The 17,408-nt window shown below is 43.2% G+C and overlaps 1 protein-coding gene across 2 annotated transcripts in view; it reads right to left on the bottom strand.

Annotated features, from left to right (window-relative positions):
* ANTXR1 (ANTXR cell adhesion molecule 1) overlaps positions 1-17,408 on the bottom strand; it is a 241,284-nt gene that overhangs the window by 116,334 nt on the left and 107,542 nt on the right. For both annotated transcript variants that reach the window (XM_057741035.1, XM_057741034.1), the window contains exons 11-12: positions 10,752-10,821; positions 9,191-9,269 (exon numbers count right to left, since the gene is read on the bottom strand). In XM_057741035.1, coding sequence (XP_057597018.1) covers positions 9,191-9,269; positions 10,752-10,821 — 149 coding nt within the window. The remainder of the gene's footprint in view (positions 1-9,190; positions 9,270-10,751; positions 10,822-17,408) is intronic.

Genomic DNA, 17,408 nt, shown 5'->3' on the forward strand with positions numbered 1-17,408 from the left:
AGTTACATGACTACAAACCTGGGCTGGATTTGTATTTTCCTAAGTTACTTCAAAGCAATTAGTAACAGAACTGAACTGACTTACAAAACGGACCCCCAGGAAGCTGCCTAGAACAGACCTCTGTGGACAGTGTTGGAAGGTGGTCCCTGGCCTCTGTCTGAAGCCTCTCTTCGCTGCAGCGACCGTAGCATTCATCTGTGGGCTCCAGCACACTGCCCTCTGAGCTAGCCCTGATCAAGGCTGTGTACGCCTCCTCAGCCTTGGCTGGCAGCATCCGGATTATCTGAGCTGCCACAGCCTAACTTTCTGGTGTTCCCGGGTGAACTCAGGCCATGCCAATGTTCCCCATGTCACAGCGTTTCTCTAGTTATCTAGATTCTCTTTTTGAAGTTGAAAGATGTTTATTTCCTGAATGGGGAGATACTGGAATTCAACATCAAAAATGCATCCTGTATTATATTTAAATTAAGTATTAAAGAAACTCCGAAATATGGCAGCTAAGGAAGACTTTTTCAACTTATCCCAATTGTTTTGTCTCTACCTTCTCTCCTAATACCCCACCTCAGTCAATCACAGCCACACCGGCCCCAAACATGCCTTTACCCAGGCCATACCCTGAGCAAATCCCTACTCTTTCTTCCTGGCCCAGTTCACTTATTGTCTCCCTTGTGAATCCTCCTTTGATTCCCCAGACACTCCTCTTCATGGTATCACTAGGCATTGTAGGTTTCTCGATTAAAGCACTTATCATGTTAAATTGCAAATCCTTTGAGTACTTGTCTGTTTCTCATGTATTATATCTTTGTGTTCCTTGGATTTAGCAAATGTTGTTACTTAGATTCTATATTGGTCTCTGTGGTTCTGCTTGGCTTCCAGCCTTGTGCTGTAGACTCTCAGGGGCCAGGGGCCTGTCCTGAATCTTGATCCAGTTGAGTGGGCTATTTCTAGACCCCCCTTCTCCAGGTCTGCTCTGGCGGAGTTAGTGCTGCTCTAAAGAGGCCTTTGACTGCTGCCCTGCCTGGTTCACTGGCTGCGGTCTCTCAGCTGGTTTGGTCCTCTTGAGTCACACTCAAGCTCCTCATGCTCCTTGGATAAGCACACTGGACTGTTGGTCATCCTCTTTGGAGCCCTACCCTCCAATCTGCTCAGTGGCCCTGTTCTAATCCTACTTCATTCTGGCTCCCTTCCTCTCCCCAGCAGGTACCATCATGGGCTCAGTGTGCCCCTTGATTGAGTCCATTCATTCACTGATTCAGTCCCCAGCTATCTATTGAGTAATGACTATGTGCAGGCATTGTGCCAGGTGCTGGGTTGCAATAGTGAATGAGACACAGTCTTCGTTTTTCCTCAAGGAATATCTGGGTTACACTGTGCATGAGAGAGAAGGGCTCTTTTTTATGTTTTAAATTTTTTTAAATTAAAAAAATTATTTTTTTTAATTTAAAAAAATTTAAATTGAAGTATAGTTGATTTACAATATTGTGGTAGTTTCAGGTGTGCAGCACAGTAATTTTATATACATATATATACATACATATGTGTGTGTATATATGTGTGCGTGTGTGTGTGTGTGTGTATTCCTTTTCAGATTCTTTTCCCTTATAGATTATTAGAAAATATTGAGTATAGTTTCCTGTGCTATATAGTAGGACCTTGCTGATTATCTATTTTATATATAGTAGTGTGTATATGTTAATCCCAACCTCCTAATTTGTCTTTCCCCTATCTCTGTTTCCCTTTTGCAACCATAAGTTTGTTTTCCATGAGAAAATGTCTCTTTTCAAGATCTGTGCTTTCTTTTCTCTAAGTCTCCAGTTGTTTCCAAATGTATAACCTATCTCTGTGTGGCAGCTGGAGGCCCACTTTCTCATGAGACACCAGGAGGCATGAAGTGTTAAAAACAATACTGGTGTTAACTGGGCTCTGTCTTCCTGAAACAAAGAGCAGCAAGTCTGGCTGGGCAGGCCTTAGTTTGAGAGAAGGAAACCAAGAGACAACCTGGAATAAGGGAAAGGGGCTTCTGGGGAGAAAGTTTTGCAGTCTTTGTCTGGCAACACAAAAAGGTCCCCAGAAGACTGGTCATTTTGGGCTAAAATCATTCTTTCAGGCAAATTCCTATTTTTATACCAGAAGATAGGGTCCAAAAGAAGAAACATAAAAGGGAGGCTTCTGACTTTAAAATCTTGGGATTCTTAAATGAATGGGATTAGAGAGTAAGTAATTTTTCTTAAATAGATTTTAATGACTTTATTTTTTAAACTTTGAAGGACAATTAGTGTCAGGTAGGTATAATGATAAGAGTCGTGTGTGTTTAAGATTTACCTGGCAAGTTTACTAAAATGCAGAATTGTGGGCTCTTCCGTAAAAAATTTTGATTCTTTACCGTTTCTGAGCCTTGGCACTATTGACATTTTGGACTGGATAGTTCTTTGTAATGGGGACGGGGGAGGGGGATGTCCTGTGTATTGTAGAGACAGTGCCCATTCTCTCTCTCTCACACACACACATACACACAAACACTTTTTCTCTCTCTCTTTCTCTATAGAAAAATACCACTAGTTTGGGAAAAGAACTGTCTCAATTCATGAAATCTGAAGGATAAAGTGGCTTAAAACACCACTGGAAATGAGCTGGCACCATGTTCATCCTCACAGAAGTGAAACCACACCTCAACCCCCAGTGAGTCGTGGCTCTTTCAGGGGACACTGGAGGATCCAGTCTGTCAGAAAATTCTTTCTGAGGTCGCAGATCTCATCTGCATGAAACGGTACCTCCTCTGACAAAATAAGTCCAAATGTGCTGGGCGTCATAGACTATTTTAAATAATAACAGAAATTTTCTTTGGTAATAATGCATCAACGTTCGTAAATACTTGTTTCGATTCACTCTTCTAAATAGTCTAAATATTCCCCTTGTGTTACTCCTTGATCCATTTACTGAGAAAAGCTTTTGTTTTTTCAAAAATAGTGAAGATTAAGATACACACCACTATATATAAAATAGATAAACAAGAAGGATTTACTATAGCACAGGGAACTATATTCAATATCTTGTAACAATCTATAATGGAAAAGAATCTGAAAAAGAATATACAAAAATATGTTCCATATATATATATAAATATATATATATAACTGAATCACTTTGCTGTATACTTGAACTAACACAATACTATAAATCAACTATACAAAAAAACTATTGAAGAAACTGCAGCCTAACCCAGTTTGACTTTTCACCAGATCTAATTGACTGGTGCTTTTTTTCCCTCATTATCATGCAGACAACAACTTCAAAGCTTTTCCCAGCCTGTTTCTAAAATTCAGGCTTATCATGGACTCAAAAGGAAGCTCATTTCTTAATCAGGGGAGAGTAGCCTGTTTATACAGCACATCTTTTAATGAGACAGTCCATTAGACTTTCACTCGTCAAGGAAAGAGAATGTCAATAAACTAATACACAGCTGTCATTCTTTGACAGACTGCCATGTACCTCAAGGCCCCTTTTAATCTTTACAACAACCATGCAGGACGGACTCTGAGACAGGCTCAGGTTAACCTGCACAAGATCATCCTAGAAAGTGGAAGGGCTAGGATTTGAAATTAGGATTTTTGACTCAAACTCCTGTATTCTTAATTCTTCCATTATACTGCAATCACAGAGCAGTTCCTGTTTTGATGTCTCGGGACTGAGTTTGCCGCATTTTAATTTTAATTCAGAAAGAGTTTCTCCGAATAGGGCTTGACGTGGGTCCTCTCAAATTTACTCTACCTTGTTACTGTCTATAGTCAGGCTGTATTCATACAAATTAAGAGCAAAGAGAGGGTCTCCACGGAGTCAGTGTTGATTTTAGACTCCTACAGCTAACTTTGGGTCTCTTTCTTTCTTTAAAGATTGTGATTCTCCAGCCTGGGAACCAAAACAAATCGAATCCTAATCATAGTTGACAGGGAGGAGCATCAGCTGGGCCTCACTGTTACACAGCAGGTGATCAAGAGTGTGGAGTGTACATCCCAGGAAAGTGGCTGCCAACCTGAGAAATGGCCCCCCATTAGAAGACACCAGAAATTGATATAAAATGAGAGGAAAGGAAAAAGACAATCATGGTTCCTGGAGAAATGATGAACAAACCAGGTTCACAGCCATATCTAGACCTTGCTCAGGTTGGTTTCTTTTTAGGGGAGGGCCCCTTCCCAATTCTCACCTATTATTATCATTTTCTCAAATCACCAGTTGGGTTTTACCTCCTCCACGAAGCCTTGGTGACTCTTCCTGGATTCACCCCTTCTTCTCCTCTCTGAAATCCTACAGCGTTTATACACCTGGCTTCCACAATCTTGGTCTCCGTTACACACTCTTTTCTGTGCTTGTTGGACTCATTTCTCAAACTGGATTTTAAGCTCCTTAAGGACAGCGACTTGTAAAATGTAAATGGAGCACCGGAGACACAGGAAAACTTTGAGAAATAATTGTTGAATTATTCTCTGATTTGTACACTTTGGGTGGGAAAATATAGAATTTTAAGGTATCTAAAAGAAGGCAACCTTTCATGAAAAGTTCCTAAGGTCCTAAATTTGCTTACTCTGTTCTCAAAAGGACAGACTTCTTTTTGCTATTTCCCTTAGAGCAGCACCATGTTAGTGATTTTCTCAACCTACTGCTACAGTTGGAGAAGAAAAAGGAAGCCAGTGAGGACTCTAGAGACGGGATGTATTTAATATGTTGGGAAAAGAGGGCTTTGGATGTTTGACCATTTTCTATAGTCATGGAGCTCAACAAAGTTTACCATTTGTATAGGAATCTTTTAGCTCTTGGACGGAAAAAATCTCTTTCCTGTAAAACTTCATGGAATTTCTGTTCCTGGCAGAGGAAACAGTTATTCATTGCAGATCCTGAAAACTTGTGACATGGTTGTCCAAATGGGCACCAAATAAAGCGAGAAAAGAAGAGGCTCAACTACATATTTTAAAATTATTTTTGGTCCCAGGTGATGGACTGGGCAGGCTGCGACTGGCACTGACAAGACTAACCCTTTACTCAGACCCTGGGGATAGTTTTTGATCTAAAAACCTTGTCCTCCAAACCAGTTGCCCAAGAAACAAAGGCAAGTCCAAGACCTTACTTCATATTCTGGATGACCACACACTCCACCTGCATCTCTATTTTGCCCAGTGATGGCTTTAGTCTTTTTAATTTGAGCTTCTGTGTAGGACCTGTTGGGGATTGGGATGGAATATCTGAATACAGGTCCTCTTCTGTGAATGATTTGGCCACCTCATCTGCCCCTTTTGATCACCTGGGCTTGGCTGAGTGACAAACATGTACTCATAGGAATACATCTTGTGTCGGAAGAGTCCTTTTGTTACAATGGACTCTGAAGTGAGGAGCCAGCTCTCTGGGAAGAATCTCCCATTAGGTCAACAGTTTTGACTAAGCTTCCACTATAATAATAATTAATATTTATCGAGTACTTACTACCGGCCAGGTCTTCTGCCAAGCACTTTACATAATCATTTCATTTAATACTCACAATACTGCTGAGATGTCAATTATTATTTTTCTAATTTTACAGATTAGGAAATTGAGGCACCTAGGGGCTAAATAACTCAATCAAGGCCATACAACTAGTGGACAGCAAAACTGATCTCCCAACTTCCCCCTCTGCCTCAAATCTTCCCTTTCAGGCTTCTTCCATTCAACTGAGGGCAACCCCATCGTTTCAGTTACTTGGGCTAAAGCCCTTGGGGTCATTCTTTTTTTTTTTTTATTACAATATAGTTGATTTACAGTGTTGTGTTAGTTTCTGGTGTATAGCACAGCGATTCAGTATTATATATTTATATTCATTTTATATTCTTGTCCATTATGGTTTATTACAGGATATTGAATTTGGTTCCCTGTGCTGTACAGTAGGACCTTGTTGTTCATCTATTTTATATACAGCAGTTTGTATCTGCTAGTCCCAAACTCCTAATTTATCCCCACCCCTGGCCCTTTCCCCTTTGGTAACCGTAAGTTTGTTTTCCATGTCTATAAGTCTGTTTCTATTTGGGAAGTAAGTTCATTTGTATCATATTTTAGATTCCACATATCAGTGATATTATACAGTATTTGTCTTTCTGACTTCCTTCACTTCTTATGATAATCTCTAAATCCATCCATGTTGCTGCAAATGGCATTATTTCATTCTTTTTGTTTTACAGCTGAGTAATACTCCATTGTGTATATATATATATATATATATCACATCTTCTTTATCCTTTCATCTGTCGATGGACATTTAGGTTGTTTCCATGTCTTGGCTATTGCAAATGTGCTCTATGAACACCGGGGTGTATGTATCCTTTCAAAGTATGGTTTTCTCCAGATACATGCCCAGGAGGGGGATTGCTGGATTATATGGCAACTCTTGATTCCTCTCCTCTCAAGCCCTATGTCTAATGCTTTGGGAAATATGTTAGCTTTGCCTTCAAAACATGTCTGATTCCAACCTCTTCTCTCATCGCCACTGTTCCCTCCTGAGTCAAACCGTCATCATCGCTTCTGCCTGAAACATTGCCATAATCCTCCTCACTAGTCACGGTCCTTCCATCCTCATCTTCCCATGGGCTGTTCCAGCAGCCAGGTGCTCTTTCAAGTGTAAGTCAGATTGTGTTACACCTCTGCGAAAGCCGAAGTTCTCACAAGACCCTCCACTCTCCATCCCCACAACCTCCCCACCTACTGCTCACCTTACCTGCTCTCTTCCGGTGACCAACCACCAGCCCTCTTTCTTCCTTGAACACGCCAGACGACCCTGGTTGTGGGCTCTGAGCACTGGGGCTGTTTGGCATGTTCTTGCCCCAGTTGCCTCACAGTCAACTTCAAGGTCTCTATTCAAATGCTACCTTCTCAATGTATCTCTGTTTAAAATCTGAACTCACTTACTCAAGCAGTACCTCTTACTCGGCTCTATTTTATCTATAGCTTATGTTAATTCTTAACATAGTGTGTGATTTATTTGTTACGTCCATTATTCACTGTCTGCCTTCTCTCCCTGCATCCCCATGAGATAGAGATTTTCGTCTGCTGTGTCCCGATGTATCCTGAGCACCCAGGGCAGTGCCTACCTGGCACATTGTGCATAAACAATGAATACGTGTTGAATAAATGAATGGACCTGGATCTCAAATCTTAGGGTGCTTATAATTTTGTCGTAGACACATAGCATTCTCAAGCAAAAGGGCAATACTGCAGAAGATGTTATGAGGTGGTGCTGATCAAGGGTCCGTCGAACAGAAAAGTCAGTGAGGTGCTCAGATGAAGGAGATGGGAGATGTAAGTGCAGGCTGGAGTGAGTCGGGAAGATATAGAGGGACTTTTAGGAGTTCTTTTCCTTCTGGGGTGTATGAGTGAGGACACCCTTTCTTGTTAGCTTAGAGGCCCAGGACTTAAGTTTGCAATGCTGTTTCTGCCACACCACAAGCGTGGTCCCAAGATATTTCCCCTTCCTACCTCCCTGCCCTCGTGGCCTCAGGGCATGGCTGTTTCTCTGGTCTGGTCAGACATAATGAGAAATACAGGCCCAAATTGTTGGATCATTCAATAGCAGGGAGGAATCTGGAATGGAGTTGTTAGATTTGGGGTATTTTAATCATTTCCTGCAGGTTGGCAGTTTCCAAAAGGGTCAATTTCTAAAAGAATCAGGCAGAGTACGCTTGGAGAAATTTCACTGCTCTTGCATCCAGTTTTCATATTTGGTCTCCAGATTTGACATTCCACTGAGGCATGGCTGAGACGCAGACATTTCTCAGTGGTGACATGTCTCTGTGACAACCTTAGTCTCTTACTTTGGTCAAGTAAAACTTTTCCATTGTCTGTACCCATTGCACTGGCTTTACCCTGCTTTTAAGAAAACTGGTTGGCTCCTAACATAGGATGGAAAGTGTGTGTGTGTGTGTGTGTGTGTGTGTGTGTGTGTGTGTGTGTGTGTGTGTGTGTGGAGGGGAAGGCGTGTTGGGAGCTGGGAGGGTGTGTTGTCCATTGTGACGCCTGGCCTCCTGCTCCTCTGTGAGACAACTCATTTTTCTCTTGTCCACCTCCAGTGCGTGCCACCTTTTTCTCATCCACCCGCATGATGTTAAGGACACAAACCCTAATCACTGAGGGGTTCTAACGACATGCTCTCCAAAAGGCCAGCCAGGAAGTGACCATGGTATCTGCCTAAGCCGACCATCAGGCTAAAAAAAATTGTCTCTAGAGTGATCTCACGGAAAAAGTGCATTTGGTTATAGAAACTGAATATTTAGACAAAGATTCTTTTGGAAATGTTCATCTCAGGGGTTGAGATCTATATATGAGCTAAGCAAGCCCCGACTGCCCTCTGACGGGCTGGGCTCCAAGACACTGACAGTGGGAGCAACTATACAGGCTGAAGGGTTCCCAGCCACAGCTGCACAAGAGAACCTCCCAAGCAGGCCCTGAGTCCAGCTAAGCTGGGGCCCACTCCAGGGACTTTGTTCCAGTTGGTCTGGCATGAGGTCAAGGCATCCATATTTTTAAAAAGCTCTTCTGGTGAGCTTATGTGTAGCCAGAGATGAAAACTACCTGCTAGGAAGGACCCAGAGACGGGGCACCGGTGGAGGATGCGGTCCACACTCTGCCTCACAACCCCTGCACCATAGGGCCCCTCCCTCCTTCTCTCCTGCTTCATGAATTTTCCATTTCCTCCTGGATTATTCCCACAATCATATTAACAAGCTGCAATTTCTCCCCTTCTAAATAAAAAGCCCCTCTTTATACTCCACCTCTTCCTTCAATTACTGCCCCATTTTCCCACTTCCTTTTAGAGGAAAAACTCCCTGAGATGTGTTTCCTATATATACTGTTCAATTTATTTCCATGAATTTTCTCCCGGACCCAGTCCATCCAGGCATCCTCGCTCAATACGGCACAGACCCTGATCCCATCTTAACATCTGGTCGTGTCAGTGTGTCTGGGTCTCACCCTCAGTAATAGAAATGGGGAACCTGGGGAAGCACAGGCATTCTTGATACACTCCTGATATGTGTACAGCCCCTGATGCAGGCCATGGCTGGCCTGGCAGCGCCAGGGTCAAAGCCTAGTGAACAGAATGCAGAACTGGAAAAAATTTGCCAGGAAGCTGATAATGACCATGAAGTTCTCAGTAAAGGGGAAGGCAGCGATGACTTACACAGTGTGTGGTGGAGATGATGACAGAACTGGAGATGAAGGAGAGGCCGTCGTTCATGCTGACCTGAAGTGCGGCTTTCCTGCAACGACACGGGAACCAGGGATACTCAGCACGGTGTGCGAGGAGCAAGCGGCCGAGAGCCGGACACACAGGTCCCCCGAGGGCTCTGCTCTAAACTACCCTTGGGACTGTAGTCTCTTCCTCTGGGGGCTTGAGCTGTCTCTTCTATAAAATGTGGAGGATGGTCTCCAGGGCCCATCCACCTCTAACATTCTAGAGAGACGTCAGGATACACCTGGCTGGGGTATCAAGGCAGCGTATCCAGCCCTTCTTACTTTGCAGCAAATTGCATTGAATGGGCAGAGCCTGCTCCCGTTGAATTTACTTGTCACTCTACAGTAAGAAGAAGTATTCTTAAAAAACGGTCCAAATCAGTGGGGGATAAACTGGTCAAGCTAGAAACTCTATTGTTATCTGGACTCAGCGATCAGATTCTGATGGTGATGGTTTTGTTACTACCCAGCCAACTCACAGAGGTAAGCAGTAAATGAACTAGTTTGCCTTCTGTTTCCTCCCATCGATAAGATGCTCACTGAAACACAAGCTTGCATACTGCAGCATGGACATGGGGCTGGTTTGTGGAATCAGTGGCATCACAGGCTGATGTTAAACAACCAGAGTTGGAAGCTTTGTAATTTGAACAAATGATTGAAAGCAGAATTCAGATGAGCAAATTTAGCATTTTTCCTTAAAGCCACCATTCTATCTTCAGCCTGTTATAGAAGTGTTGACGGAGAGGCTAGCTTGTGTTCTTTCACAAACATTGCCTCTCTGTTTCCCTGAATAGTCCTTTTCTTGCTCAGGGTGCTCTTCCTTCTCTTGAATATTTTGATCTCATCTCACCAACATTTATAATGACTGCACCATTGCAAGATTTTCTCCATAAATTAGTTCGGGGAACCTCGGTCAGTCTGGGTGAATACATGATGCTCTGGAGAGATACTGAGGAGGGAACACTGAACGTGGCCTCAGAGGGTAGAACGTGGGGTCTTGAACCAGCCGTGGACCTGCTTGTGCTTTTTGGGCTTCCTTCCTGAGTTTCTTCATCTCTAAGAAAGGATATAATCCTCTAGAAGGGCAATTATGATGACAGGGTGAGGTTATGTGTATGAGAGCACTTTGCGAAGCATGAGAGCTTTCTAGAAATGTAGTTGTGATTAAGCCAGACAGACCTTGTTTTGAACCCATACTCCTCCGCTTACTGCTATGTGACCTTGGGTGAGCTACTTAAATTCTCTCAGCTACAGAGTTCACATCTGTAAAACTGGGATGGTGTGAGTATCTGGTTCATTGGGATCTTGGGAGGATAAAGTGAGATACCCTCTGTGAAAAGTTTATCCTAGTGTCTGACTCACTGCAAACATCAGCACCAACATTCTCTGGAACAGTCTAGAGAAAGGCTCCACAACGACAATGAAGAGAGACTCTTCCTTCTCCTTTTGCCTCCTCTAGCTCCTCTCTCCTCCCTTGCTGTGGGGTTTAGTTGCTGGTGGAAACTTACATGCCAACTTCCTTTAAGATAGGCGCTGGACACAGCAAATAAGTATCTTCCACAGTGAAGGGCTTCTCATCTGTAAAAAGGAAGTCACTGGATTAAGAGGAGTGAGGCAAGTTTATAATCTCACATTCAGTGCCTCCTAGAGATCATCAACTAAGTCCTGGGAGACACTGGAAAAGCAGTAATGTTTTGAAATATAAACTCGTCTTGAGCTGTAAAATCCAGTAGAGTGAACTCAAGGTCTTCTGCCTGGATACCAGTCCCTGATCCTGTATGTCCAGTGCAGTCAATCAGTGAGCAAACCAAGTGAGTTCTTACCACAGACCAGGCATACCTGAGGGGAAATGAGAAGGCATTAGACTGATCCTTGGGGACCTTCAGGTCTAAGTCTAGTTTGAGAGAGAAGCCACATTCTTAAGAAAGACATGCTGACTCAGCATTGTGTACAAGAGCCAAGACAGGGAGGCAACTAAGTGTCCATATATAGATGAATGGATAAAGAAAATAGGGCATACATATGTAGAATGGAATATTATTCAGCCATAAAAAGTGGAAATCTTGCTATTTGTGACAACATGGATAGACCTTGAGGGCATTATGCTGAGTAAAATAAGTCAGACAGTGAAAGACAAATACCATATAATCTCACTTATATGTGGAATCTAAGAAATAAAAAAAACACAATTCATAGATATGGAGAACAGACTGGTGATTGCCGGGGCAGGGGTTTTGGGGGGGTGGGTGAAATAGGTAAGGTGGTCAAAAGGTACAAACTTCTAGGTATAAAATAAATGTCATGGGGATGTAATATACAGCATAATTTGAAAGTTTCTAAGAGTAAATCTTAAAAGTTTTTATCATATGAAAAAAATTATGACTATGTGTGGTGATGGATGTTAAGTAGATTTATTGTGGTGATCATTTCACAATATATAAAAATATTGAATCACTGTGTTGTACACCTGAGACTAATATAATGTTATAGGTCAATTATATTTCAATTGAAAAAAAAGAAAAAGTTTGCTGACAGATACGAGAAGTAGCTAAGCCAAAATATCATTTGGCTCCCAAAGTCAGAGAGCAGCTCCTTTTAGGTGGGTGACATGATGAGGTCACAGGGAACACAAAACATGAGCTGTACTTCAGTGGAGAGATGGGGAAGAGGCATTCTTGGTGGGAGGAATGGTATCAGCAAAGACAGAGCGAACAAAAGGGATGCTCCAGGGTAGGACGTAAGGAGGATTTGGAAAGATCAGTATAGGAAAATGTTTAGTCCAAGTTCTGTGAGTTAGACTGAGGGATTTGGACCTAAGCCTATTGGTTATGAAAAGAACTTCGGAGGTTTTTGGAGAAAAACTTGAAGTGATGATTTTGGAAGTTTTAGCAAATGTAGTTGTGAAAGATGGATTAGAGTGGGGGGAATCTGGAGATGGGGAAGCTCTTTTTCTTATCCTAATGGATGTCCAGGGAAAAGCTTAAGAGGTTTTAATCTTGAAGTCCTTAAAAACGTCATCGTGTCCCAGATTCTAGGGCCAGAAGCAGGGCTGAGAAGTTACTATACTCAGCATATGGTAGTCATTCCTTCATGATTCAACATTTATCGGGTGCACGCTCTGTTCAAAAGATTGTGGTAGGACCCTATAAGTGATACAAAGATGAATAATATGTGCTCCTTTACTCAAGCTGTGAATACAAATACCTGGAAGATAGAAAGGAATCCATACGTAATGGAAGAATGCTATGCTGGTGTTGGCACTTGATATGAAACTGATGTGTCTAATGACATTTGAATGCGGCTGATACCAAACCCTTGCCTGAGTGGAGATTAGGAAGCCTTAAGCCCTCCATGCCTGGATTTAAGGACCCAGAGCCACATGGCATTGGAGTTGGAGGAAACATCTGAGTTGTAAGCACTGTGTCTCCATGGAAGGAGGAGGAAGAGGATGGCCAATTACTGTCTCCCCTGATGTCTAGGGAGACCTTCAAGTGGAGAAAAGTTAGGCAGGTTATTTCAAGTCATTCACTCATTCACTCAACAAATACCTATTCAAGGCCTATTATGAGCAAGAGACACAGGCTTTGAGAAGAGAAACAGTCTCCTTTTCATGAAGTTGCGGGGGAGATAGTTATTAAACACATTCGTTTTTTTTGAAGCAGTAAAAACATTACATTTGTTTAATTTTAGTCTTTAGTACAAGACTTTTTTTTTTAACTGAAGGAGCATGGATTTATAATACTATGATACATTCATTTCAGGTGTATAACATAGTGATTCAATATTTTTATAGATTATACTCCATTTAAAGTTATTACAAAATAATGGCTATATTTCCCTGTGTAGTACAACATATCCTTATTGCTTATTTAAACACATTCATTTTTATTAAAAAATACATTCACTTGACTGTCTGCCATGTGCCAGGCATTGTATCAGGCCTGGAAGTGAACACAACAGATGAAGCACTGCACTTATTTATTTTTTTTAATGGCCATGGTTTTAGTTATCTATTGGATTTAAGGATGTGGGCAAGACTTATGACCTGGGGGCATCAGACATTGAACTTAGCTAATAATAAGTGGCATTTATTTCCTGTTATTCCTTGGGTGTGTAGCCTAAGGAGAAGGGATAATTAGCAGAACAAAATGCAGGCACTCTTAGGCTCTCCAGTCAAAATCAAAACTTCATTTAGAAATCTAATAAGAATGAGTAACCCTGTTTGAGTGAGGTGAACAGAGAAAATGAGGGAGGGCTTCACACAGGAAATAACACGAACGCTGGGTGCTGACTGGTGAGCAGAAGTTCTTGAGGAAGAGAACTCATGAGGAAAGTACAACAAAGCAGAGAAAATTGCTGCTATTACACAAATTACTATTTAATTAAATTGTGATGAGCACAAAGCAGGAGAAGCAGGGGGCTGACTCCCATCTGGGAAGTCAGGAAACATTTCCCTGAGGAAAGGCATTGTAAGCTGAGACCTGGGGCCGGATGGAGAGGAGATGGGGCGGAAGAGAGATACTGGGGCAGGAGGGAGACCCGGTCTTCTGAGAGCTAACAGAAGTCTGACAAGGCTGAATTTCAGCGAGACAGTGGCTCAAAAGGAGGCTAGAAAAGGCAGCAGGACCAGATGACCAAGGCCTTGTAGGTCATGGTGGGGTTTTGGGGACTTTTCCTAAATGTACCAGGAAGCTACCGGAGGTTCCTCATTTAGAATAAGTACTGGCGGGTTATGGACTGTTTGCACAATAGTGAGGGTTTGTTGAGTACTGTGAAGCTTTTGAGGACAGTGGCAGATCACACAACACCTGACCTGGGCATTATTGTTTTCAAGATGTTTTCCCACCTATGATGGTGATAACGACAGTGAGACTAGCTGGGGCGTGTTGTGTGTCGGTGCTCTCTAAGTGCACCATACGCATCGCATAATCCAGTGTAACCTTCTAGCAGTGCTATCAGGGAAGGATGTTACTCCCTTCCTTTAACAGACATAGATGGAGACACTTGCCCAGGGTTACACGGGCGAGCCTGGATGGGCACCCGGGCAGTCTGGCCGCCACCCCTTGATAAGAGCCATGCTTGATCTCCTCTCACTACGACCTTGTGAACCAAGGCAAGGCAGGGCTCACTGGGCTCATTTTCCAGATGCAAAATGGAGGCTCAGAGAGGTCACAGCAACCCCTGGTTGCACAGCAAGTCAGAAGCAAAGCCAGGACTAGAACTGGATCCTCCAGGATTCTCACCAAGAGCCTCCCTATTCCAGGAAAGGACTGTATTAGAGGATAAACCAAACTTGGGACAGGCGTGGCTGATGACAATCTATAATTTCTTTCTCTTGGTGCTGCATAAGCTCTAGTAATACTTGGGAGTGCAGATCCCTGCCCACGGAGCCTGCCCACAGAGCCACAGGCCGGCCACAGCACGGCCACAGGATGCCTTGTGACTCCTGGCTGTGTTCTGCGGGGGAGGGGGGGTGCAGAAGGGAGTGCACCGCAGCCAATACATGGGCCCAGGCTCCCTCCGAGCAGCTCCTCTCCTCCCTACATCCCAGCAGGAAAGGAGCGAGAGCCCAAGGCTGGCTCAGTCAGCCTACGTCAAGTGGACGTTTCTCACTTTCCCCCTCCTTTCATTTTCCTTTCCTGCCTGGGAGACCAGCTATTTCTGGAGCGAAGCGGAGGAGACCCTCGCTGGGAGGACCGAGGAGACGTGGCCGAGGCTGTAGCACTGGCCTGACACTGCCTCCCAGGCTGTGGGCCTCCTCTGGGGAGCTGGCAGTTTTGGGTCTGAGAGTGATTGTTTGGTTTGGAGCCTGGTTTCACTTTACCACAAAAATGAGTGACTTTTTTTCTCTCTTTCTCTCTAAACAAAGGAGGGCCATTTGGTTTCCATAACTCTGATCATCTGACTCCTTCCTGGAACGTCCACTTGAGAAGCAGGGCCCAAAGCCTTCCTCCCCGGCTCGGGGGCCATGCCAACCTCATGGTCGCCTCTGCCAAAGCCAGTGGTGTGGTGACGTTTACGGGGCCATCATTCGCTCGGAGGATGATGGAGGGTCCCGGTCCTCTGTCCACCCGCGGCAGTTACGCTGCTCCTTAGAACTGGGTGGGCGGGGAGAATGAATGCCAGGACCCAGGAGGAAATTAGGGAGGGGTGGAGATTTGAAACCAGACCTTAAGGGAATTTTTAGATGATCTGTAAATATAAATTTCCTTGCCTTTTACCAAAGGTAGTTCCGAATTCAGGGCATACCCCCACGACATAGGTGAATCCAAAGCATGTGTCTTACAAGCGTGCGATAATTGAACAGAAGCTTGATTTAAATCAGGATCTGGGCATCCATGAGGGTCCTTACACTGAACCACCAGACACTCAGGCTTGGGATTTGAGCATCCCTGAGGATGAGTACAGGGAGTACAGGGACCAGTAGACTCCAGAGTCAAACAGATGCAGGTTCGGATCCCAGGTCCTCTTACTAGTGTGTGCCTGGGGACAAATTCCTCGTCTGTGAACAGCGATGATGACATCGCTGCACAGGGTTGTGTGGGGAGTGAGGAAGTGTGCATGGAAGTATGTTACTCGGTACTTAATTAACATTTAGCAAACGTCACCCCACATTATTACACGGGTATCCAAGCCTTGAAAATAGACAATGAGTGTGTGGTTTAAAATCAGAGGAATTGAAAATTAAAAATTTCAAAATACCTAATTGCTTGATTACATTGTTCTATCAAACATCTTTTTAGGCATTAGTGATAGGAATAGCGTAGGATAATTAAATAGTTTAGAAATCCCATTAGGTGATTAAAGATAGAAAGGGAATTTTAAGGGAGTTTGGGAGACTATTGTAAGCCAATGACCACTCAAGAAAAGAATCCTATAACCTAGCAACAATCTACACTATCTTGAAGGAAGACCAGGCGCATCCAAGTGCCAGGCACACTCAAGCCACAAACCCTGATAGTTATAACACAAGACAATACATATGTGGTCAGGTTCTTTGTTACATGAAGTCAGGGAATTAATGGTCCTTGAAGAGTAGCATTTTTGCATGCAGCCAAGAAGGGCTGAAAGGGGAAAGAAACTAGGTGAAAGGTGATGTTATACCAAAACCTGAGATAAATTATCAAATTTTAGTACAATATACCACCCTGTTGCTAATAACACATATGATTTAAATAGCACCATGACTGTCCCGGTTAGACCAGACAGGGTCAAAGGAGGTACTAAAGACGTAAGCCTTGACATCTGCCCAAGAATGAGGAAGAAGGTGATCTTCTCCCCTCCCCACGTTTTCTTGATTATAAAAATGTAGCCCTCTTTGTTCTCGGGGCTGCGCTCCATTGCTGGCCAGCTTGTATCTCTCACAAGCCTCCCATGTTAATAAACTCACTCTTTGCCTACCTCTTTGCCTCACACGGAATTCTTTCCACAATGAGACAAAAGAACCTGAGCTTCAGTAGATCCTGACACCAGGTGAGCAGTTTCAATTAAAAGACAGTGGGTTCAAGTCCCCTCCTAAGTCAGAGATCAAGGGTTCAAGTCCCAATCTGAGTTTTGGCTGAGTTTGAGTCCCATCCAAGAAGCGGTGTGATCTCATTAGGAATTCCTGGGAAAATGAAATGTTTTAGTGAATGTGTATGTGTGTGTGTGTACATACGTACACACACACAGGCATATTACATCTCTACCTACACACATCCATCTATATCTACACACACATCTATATGTATCTATATCTATTCTATGCTGATTTGGTGTAACACTATATATCCATGGTCTCATTTGACATTATTATTATCATTATTATTTTACAATTTGGGAAACTGAGGCTCAGAGAAGTTGGTTAATTGAGTTAGTGTTGCACCACTAATAAAAGTCTGAGCTGGAAATCAAACCCAGGTTTTGCTGAAATGACTTCCCACATGGTCAACCCAGCTAGTGTTTTTTGTTGTTGTTTTTCACAGATGCAATTCAAACTACTTAGCCATTTTCTATTGTCATAATCTCACAGCTAGTTTTATGATGTAGCCTGAAGTATACCAGGAGCTGAGTCTGACAGCTATGGAGGCAAAGAGTCAAGATTCTCCATGGGTGAGGATGGATTACAGTAGGAGGCTTGTCTTTCACAAGAGGCGACCAGGGTTGAGAAGCTCTGTGATAAGGTT

This window comes from Hippopotamus amphibius, chromosome 7 (assembly GCF_030028045.1).
Source record: "Hippopotamus amphibius kiboko isolate mHipAmp2 chromosome 7, mHipAmp2.hap2, whole genome shotgun sequence".
NCBI classification, from domain to species: Eukaryota; Metazoa; Chordata; class Mammalia; order Artiodactyla; family Hippopotamidae; genus Hippopotamus; species Hippopotamus amphibius.